General features: G+C 43.9%; 2 protein-coding genes across 4 annotated transcripts in view; one reads left to right on the forward strand and one right to left on the reverse strand.

Annotated features, from left to right (window-relative positions):
* Positions 1 to 2,649, reverse strand: part of tecpr2 (tectonin beta-propeller repeat containing 2) — a 26,194-nt gene extending 23,545 nt beyond the window's left edge. The window contains exons 1-3 of one of the 3 annotated variants that reach the window (XM_014033063.1): positions 2,627 to 2,649; positions 627 to 735; positions 229 to 369 (exon numbers count right to left, since the gene is read on the reverse strand). In XM_014033063.1, coding sequence (XP_013888517.1) covers positions 229 to 369; positions 627 to 707 — 222 coding nt within the window. In that variant the 5' untranslated portion in view covers positions 708 to 735; positions 2,627 to 2,649. Of the gene's footprint in view, positions 1 to 228; positions 370 to 626; positions 736 to 1,750; positions 1,880 to 2,444; positions 2,534 to 2,626 lie in introns of those variants that run through there. The other 2 variants (XM_014033062.1, XM_014033061.1) reach the window with 2 other exon arrangements.
* znf839 (zinc finger protein 839) overlaps positions 2,532 to 8,298 on the forward strand; it is a gene marked incomplete in the record, with an annotated part of 11,698 nt that continues 5,931 nt past the window's right edge. The window contains 2 exon segments of the mRNA XM_014033064.1: positions 2,532 to 3,155; positions 6,913 to 7,908. Of these exon segments, the coding sequence (XP_013888518.1) occupies positions 2,550 to 3,155; positions 6,913 to 7,908 (1,602 nt within the window).

The following is an 8,298-nucleotide window of genomic DNA, read 5'->3' on the forward strand; positions in this document are numbered from 1 at the left end:
ATATATATATATATAAAGGCTATCAAATAGCTAAAAGATGCAGCACTGTAACTAAAAGCTTTAAGCAGCATAAAAAGATACAAATAGAGCAAATGTTTTGAAGTAGATTTCAGAAACATTTTAAAGAAACTGAAGAGATTTCAGTGTGTTGTTATGCAGTAAATATTTCTGAATAAAGTTAAACATTTTGTAAAATATTAAAAGCTAACAAACTAAAAGAGCTCAGACCTCCACGCTGTATTTGTTCATGTGTGCGAGGCGGCGACAGTACAGGTACAGCATGCCGATGCTGCTGCCAACCGCCAGGAAGTCCGAGCTGCTGTCCAGAGCCGTCAGGTAGACCAGGACAGACCTGAAGCCCCGCTGCACCTGAACACATGAGCCTTCATCAATAACACATCAAATAAACACCAGACACAACAAGACAATGCTTGTCTGCGTTAGGCCCACGGTTCCATTCGTTTATTACTTTAAGGCCATAATAGCTGTAAAAATATGCGACTTTCCAATATTCTGATATGGATTTTTGTGTATGTATCTAGATATTGTATTAGAATTATAAAAGCTCAATATTTGGACATCTTTCGAGGCTTAAATGTTGCTGTACACGTGGAACGAGTCGGCACCTTGGCTGGGATGGCGTTCAGCAGGTAGTACAGCGGACTGAACTCCCTCAGGATGGACGGAGAAGGTGTCTGTGCCGTCATGATGGTCCTGAAACAGACTCAGCAGGTCCTGGAGATGAAGATAAGACACAGTTTAGACAGTGTTCCAGCAATGTTTACTCTTAGCTTTCACCAAAAACACCAAGTTTAAAGCCTGGAACAACAGCAGGGTTACAGCAGATCGGGTTGAATCTTGCAGAATCCACTGATGCTCTGAGTCAGTGAGATTAACTGGCAGCTACTGCCACGCCAATTTTAGCTCAATGTCTCCAAAATAAACTGAGTTATAGCGATTTTTACACTTGCTAATGTTGATCTGGTGTGGCGGCCATCTTGAATCAGGATGATTCCAAAAGGTAATCAGCTGAAGATGAACAGTCAGTGATTACTTTCTGAGAGTTTCATTCAAATCTGTCCAGAGGTTCATGAGATATTTTTGCTAACATGAGCCCACACTGACAATTACAAGCAGGAATGCTGTTTGAATTCATCCGGGATTTGTTTCTGATCCATATAAACTCAAAGATATGCATTCATTCCTTCTAATATTTGGTTAAACATTTTCTATTGTGGCAGAGTCGCAGAGGGCGGGGCGGTGCAGCGTCAAACGTAAACACAACAGAAACCCCATAAAGGGAAACAGAAAGCAAATAAATAAATAAAATAACGTAAACGCATCTCGTGCCGTACTCTGTTTTTATTTAACTTAATTTGAAAGACAAACTGTCCATTTGTATATAGAGGGGTGAACATGGAGATAACGTTATAATACCAGATTTAATTAATATTAAATGCTGTTTGTTGACCTGACCAACCCCGAATGATACAAAACAACCTGCTTCATTGAGCTAATATAATTTTTCACTTCGCATTAAATGTATTTTCATAAAAATTAAGAAAAACATTAAGTCGTTCATAAGTGTAATGGAGTTTGTAATGGCGCTAAATGTGGCCTCGTAAATGACAGCTGATTGTCACGTTAGCGTGTTGTTTACAGAGATGCTACTGTAGGCTAGCTAGTATGAGCTAATCCCGCTAACGGAGCAGACTAGCTCCGTGAGGAGAGGAAGACCGTGGTAACCTACTGGAACTGATAAAGGACGTCCCCCAGGTGTTGATCTTCCTTCTGCTGCGACTTATTAATCAGAAGTCACAGCTGACATCGCCCACCGCGTGTCGGAAAGCTCTCCCGACCCGACGACGTCAAACTGCGCCTCCTGCAGACCGAGGCTGAAGCATCTGTAGCTCCGCTTTGTTGTTTTATTTACTGGGTGTTTTTTTTACCCTTGATGTAACACAGGTGATTCGAGGAACAGGTGTTTGTGTGCTGGAGGTGTAAGGTTCTGCAACTGCTGTTGTTGTTTCCACAACATTATAAACGGACAGGAAGAGGTAACAACAGCCTGGAAAACACGGAAACACGGATCAGTCCTGCTACGGAAACCGGCGAGGGTCTTAATGGTTCGAGCAAAATCTGGAATCTGCTCCTCTTGAGTTTAGGTTTAAACACAAACGGAAAATCAAAGAAACGTCGGAAGTGAGACAAACTCTTTAGGAACCGAACCGTGTAAAAATGTACCGAATGAATTTGGCAGAGAACGGCTGAAAGGTCTGGATCCAGTTCGAACGGTGAATCCGGACCGGAATTTCCAAACTCCCGCTCGCTCTGACGGCTAAGCTAGGCTAGTTCAAAACTCCTCCCGCTAACACTTTCCTGCCCCGGGTTTCCTCCAGTCCTGTGCCGTTTATGTTGTCGTTATTCCCCGCGGAGTGTCGTACCTGTCAGCTGACGCCGATTTTATCTGGAACTATTTATTTATCGATAGCGACCGAGGAGCAGGTTAACGGGCCCCCCGCTCTGAGCTAACTAACCTCGCAGCCAAAATGGCGGAAAACGAGGGTAACAGCGGAGCGACCAGAACAATAACAGCCGCAGAGAACCCCCCTGTCCCCCTCAGCACCGGAGAGGACGTGGCAGCAGGCATCCCGGACCCCAGCGACCATCCCGGGGAGCAGCCCGCGTCCTCAGCTGGGACCGTCCGGACCGAGCCAGCCGTGTGTGAGGCTCAATTGGCGGGCGTCTTGGAGAGCTGCCCGGTGGAGCAGGGCACCATGGTGGGCACGGAGTTCACCGACCTGTCCACCGCCACCACCATCATCTACGTGCAGCCGGACGGCACCTTGTTGGAGTCTGGCTCCGGACTGACGGCCGAGGAGCAGCAGGCTGTGCTGAACCAGCTCTCCAAGCACCAGATCGTGCAGGTCTCAGACACCCAAGCTGCGCAGCTGCTCCAGCAGACCCAGGTGGTGGAGACCATTCCGGTCCAGAAAGCTGTCCTGGACCCGGGTCAGCTCCAGCAGGTCATCGACCAGGTCACCAAGTCCCAGAATCAGATCCAGATCCCCCAGCAGAACCTGACCAACAACAACGCGTCCCAGCAGCTGAAGACTGTGGCTCAACACGTTACCATGCAGTACGGCTCTGTACAGGTGGGTTACATAGACCCTGACCCGGGTTTTCAAAGACCTGGAGGGGTTTAATGATTGCAAAACATGAAACAGGTCATCCTGATCCATATGCTGCAGTTTGAAAGAGTTTACTTCATCTTCAGAGCTGCAATGCAGGTCTGCCTTCAATGTAAACAAAACACTACTCAGCACACCTGAGGGTAAACATGCATCAACACTTAAACATCTTTACAGACTTTTCCATCCCAAACGGGTCTCCCGTGGACCTCCACATCACTGACAAAGTTTCAGTCACTTCGGCTGTTTCTGTAACAGCCGAAGAGACTGAAACGTCATGTAGCAAAATGTTACGAAAAAGCTGAAATATCAAAACACTGGCTAAAAGCTACAAAAGGCTAAATGCTACAGAACTGCTAACAGAAACAAAATACTAGCTAGTAGCTGAATATAGTGAAAGTCTAGCTAAAATCTAAAAGGTAATGCAGCTAAAAAATTAAACTACCATAAGACTGGTTAAAACTGTCAAAAGTCTAGCTAAAAGATTCAAAAGCGTAACTGATTGATAAAAGTAGTAAACCACTTGAATATTAGCTAAAAGCAACAAAAAGTTACGAAATGAAAAAGAAAAAAAAAACACTTGGCAAAAGCTGAATATAGTATAAAAAAGCTAGTTAATAGCTAAAACCAAGATTGTAGCTAAAAGATCAAATTAGCAAAAAGCTAACTAAGCCTGTACTGTCGCCGCCTCGCACACATGAACAAATACAGCGTGGAGGTCTGAGCTCTTTTAGTTTGCCTTTTAATATTTTACAAAATGTTTAACTTTATTCAGAAATGTTTTCTGCGCAACACACTGAAATCTCTTCAGTTTCTTTAAAATGTTTCTGAAATCTATTTCAAAACATTTGCTCTTTTTTTTATCTTTTTATGCTGCTTAAAGCTTTTAGTCACAGTTCTGCAGCTTTTAGCTATTTGATAGCCTTTAGGTGATTTTAACATTTAGCTTGCCTTTTTTTAATTACAGCATGCAATATATAAACAACTTGTTTGTTTATAAATTTCTATGTAAGGACATCAATATGTCCACCAAAACAATGTGGAAAAATGTGGTTGTTTCTCATTTCAGAGAGAACCTTTAAATTGGTTCAGTTTGTCTAAAATAACAAACTCTTTCAGTTCTGTTTGTTTTTAATATTCAGCGACTGCAAACATAGCTCACTTTCTGCAGAACCTCTCCAGGTTTTGCAAAAACATCACCTTTAAAAAGAATATAACCAGTGTTGGTTACAGTTCTGTTAATCTGCTAATAGCAGAACTACATTCTCATTTAGTGGATCAGGTTTTTTATTCCTAAAGTCGTAAGCCAATAGTGGACCGATTAGGTTCTGCTAATTTTAAGTTCAYTAAAGAATTCACAAGTGTGAAATTTAAATTTTTTATGCAGTTTATCTTGAATTAAATCAAAACTATCCCCTCTTAAAGCAGTGCTGGATGTCAGGCACCGTTAGTATGTAGCATCTTTAGCAGCTAAACTTCCAACTAAACAGAAATACAACATTTAACAATATTTAAATACAAAAATGAACTATGTAAAAGATATGGTAGAGAGAATGTATTTTCTATTTGTTGTATCACTAACTTCACACTATTTCAAAAAAATGCAAACTTGATCAAATAAATGTTTTTTATTCTGGAAGTATCACAAGTTAAATGGAGCTATAGCTCTGGGTTGGATTGGCTGATCTTCCTCGCTCACAAAGGAGCGTTATCGGAGATCCTTCCTCCCTGCAGCTGTCAGATTCTATAAGCAGCACCATGCCCAAAAATCACAAGTGTTTACAAAAAAATCACAAGTGTTTACACGCTGCTGCTGCCTGCACAATCATTTGCACTGTTACTGTTCATTGTCATTACTCATCTGAGAAATCATTTGCTCTGTTATTACCTATTTTAACCTTTAAAATAACATTTCTGCTGTAATTGCACATCTGTGTTTCTTGTCTGCACTGTCATACTTTACAGTTGCGGTTTCTTTGCACTGAAAATTGGCAAATTCTAATTCCTAATGTCAAATTCTGGTAGTTTACTGCCTCTAAAACAAAACATATCCTTTTTTATTCTTGCACAATTCTTTGTATTATATTTTTATTAGTAGTAGTCGTATCATTGCTAGTTAGTGGTAATTTCGTTTTTTTTGTGTGTGTGTGTGTGTGTGTGTGTGTGTACTGTCTATGGTTTGTAAACTAGCATGTGAACCTCTGTACTGATGCTGCTGTGACACCTGAATTTCCTCCCCTCAGCGGGACCATAAAGGCTATTTCTATTCTATTCTATTTGCCACAGATGGTCCCACCCACCTTCAAATTAAACCAGTAGAAAACTAGTAACAGGTTTTTGTCAGTCCCACCGGTTGTCTTAGCGGTTAGCGTTAGCGGATTACTGAAGCTAACTTCCGTTTAGCTGTGCCACCATAAAATTGAACATTTTCTGGTTCCGGCCGACCTCTTAGATGTTTAGTAGTTTTTGGACCAGAAGTCAGAGACGACAGCTGCTGATGCTAACAGACAAGAAAAACAGAACGTCTGTGACAGTCGTGTGAAATCTTCACTTTTCTCCATTTTAATTAATTTTATAATAAACCATCACCAATCAAACGGTCTCTGCTGCTGGTATTTTGTGGGTCAAAAGCTGAAAAGTTTGGGAACCACTGATTTAGTGGGTAAAATAATCAAGATGCATTATGGGAGATGTGGTTTATGGTCAATTCAGGCTTTAAAGGGATCCCCGATTAGTTGTAACAGACTTTATTTGATAAACATATTAACTGTAAAATAAAGTCTGTAAAAATACTGTAGGATGTTTAGTTTTTATCATTTTTAAACAAAGTTTAAAAATATATTTTAACACAGACGGGGCCATTTTATTTCCACACAAAGCATTCTGGGTAAATGATGATGTGGATAGGTCCTTGGTGCGAGGCTGCTAGCGAGCTATATCCACCCTGAAGGTTAATCTTGGACAATATCTGATGATCGACTCTTTTAAATGAAACCAGAGAGCGTTGACAGAGAGGAGAAGGTAGAAATGACTCAGCCTGGAACTGAAAATATGGATGGAGGACAACAGGTTAGCTTGTTTGTCGAGCTAGCTCCGAGCTAATACATATAAGGCAATATAGCGTCGGTGCTAAGACTAAAGCTAACAGGCTAAGCTGAGGTTGTTCTTCCATGAAGCAGCTCTGTTGTCCTCCATCCATATTTTCAGTTCCAGGCTGAGTCATTTCTACCTTCTCCTCTCTGTCAACGCTCTCTGGTTTCATTTAAAAGAGTCGATCATCAGATATTGTCCAAGATTAACCTTCAGGGTGGATATAGCTCGCTAGCAGCCTCGCACCGAGGACCTATCCACGTCATCATTTACCCAGAATGCTTTGTGTGGAAATAAAATGGCTCYGTCCGTGTTAAAATATATTTAAAAATGTACAAAACTAAACATCCTACAGTATTTTTACAGTATTTATTTTACAGTTAAAATAAATGTTTATCAAATAAAGTCTAATGTTACAACTAATCGGGGATCCCTTTAAAGCAGCTGATTTTAAGACATTAATTCATCTTTGAAGCTCTTGCGGACCACATAAACCTGTAATTTCCCTTCATGGGATCAGTTCATCTGTATGGTTTGATTAGAAACGTGAACCGGTCCAGTGAGACTCCAGCCTGACTTTTTGTTTGATATTTATTAATCTAAACCGTCTCATGTTTTTCTGTCCTTACAGTCAGAACCTGTCAAGATCCAGATCGAAGTTCCCAAACCAGAGGGAGGCGTCGCCCCCCAGCAGAAGAACGTAGCTGTCAGTCACCCGCAGGTGAAGCTGTCTGCCGCAGGGCCTTTGAGCAACGCTCAGATCTTCCACATCCAGCCCGTGGTCAACCAGGGCCAGCAGATCCTCCTGCAGCAGAACCCAGAGGACCCGCCCATCCRGCTGCTGCTGCAGAGCCCCGCCCCCGTCGTGGGGTCTCTGCTCCCGCTGGTCCACAAGCTGACGGGTCAGCCCGCCCTAACAGGTCCTGCTCCCAAACCTGCAGCCTTCTCCGTCAGAGCGTCGACCATCAGTGCAGCTAAAGCTTCAACCAACAAGARCCCCTCCTCCAAAACCATCAGCGTCCCCCTCATCAGCCTGCCCTGTAACGGCACCGACACCCAGAGTCCCAAACCTCCGGTGCCTCCCGGTCAGCCCGCCGCCGCCCCACAGTCCGTTAAAGTCACCACGCTGTCTGTGGTGAGAGAGAGAGACAAGGACAAGGAGAGGAGGGCCAAGAAGAAGAAGGAGAAGAAGGGGGTGAAGGTCCAGACCAGGTCGGGTCGAGTCTCGAGACCACCCAAGTACAAAGCCAAGGACTACAAGTTTATCAAGACGGAGGATCTGGCAGAGAGCCACCAGTCTGACTCTGACGACTACTCCGACATGAGTGAGGAAGAGGAGCAGGGCGAGGACGCCAGACGAGACGAGCCGGGCTCCAGCTCGTCCCTGTCCTACAGCCACAAGTCCCGCTGCCACCAGTGCCAGACCTGTGACAAGTCCTACATCGGACCCGGAGGACTGAACCGGCACTACAAACTGAACCCGAGCCACGGAGAACCGAGTCTGTCCGTCAGCACGCCCACCCCGCCTCCAGACGAAGACCGCTTAGATGAGACGGACACTGCCAGAGAGGATGAGGAGGACAAACGTCCTGCTGCAGCAGCAAACACAGTGAGACACATGTCCACAGTAAGACACATGTCCACAGTAAGACACATGTCCACAGTAAGACCTGTCCACAGAGACGTGTCCACAGTGAGACTTTTCCACACAGACACATGTCCACAGTGAGACATGTCCACAGTGAGACACGTGTCCACAGTGAGACACGTGTCCACAGTGAGACCTGTCCATAGAGACGTGTCCACAGTGAGACTTTTCCACACAGACACATGTCCACAGTGAGACATGTCCACAGTGAGACTTTTCCACACAGACACATGTCCACAGTGAGACATGTCCACAGTGAGACTTTTCCACACAGACACATGTCCACAGTGAGACACATGTCCACATAGACACATGTCCACAGTAAGACCTGTCCACAGAGACGTGTCCACAGTGAGACACATGTCCACA

The sequence above is a fragment of the Austrofundulus limnaeus genome, unplaced genomic scaffold (assembly GCF_001266775.1).
Source record: "Austrofundulus limnaeus strain Quisiro unplaced genomic scaffold, Austrofundulus_limnaeus-1.0 Scaffold1614, whole genome shotgun sequence".
Lineage (NCBI taxonomy): Eukaryota > Metazoa > Chordata > Actinopteri > Cyprinodontiformes > Rivulidae > Austrofundulus > Austrofundulus limnaeus.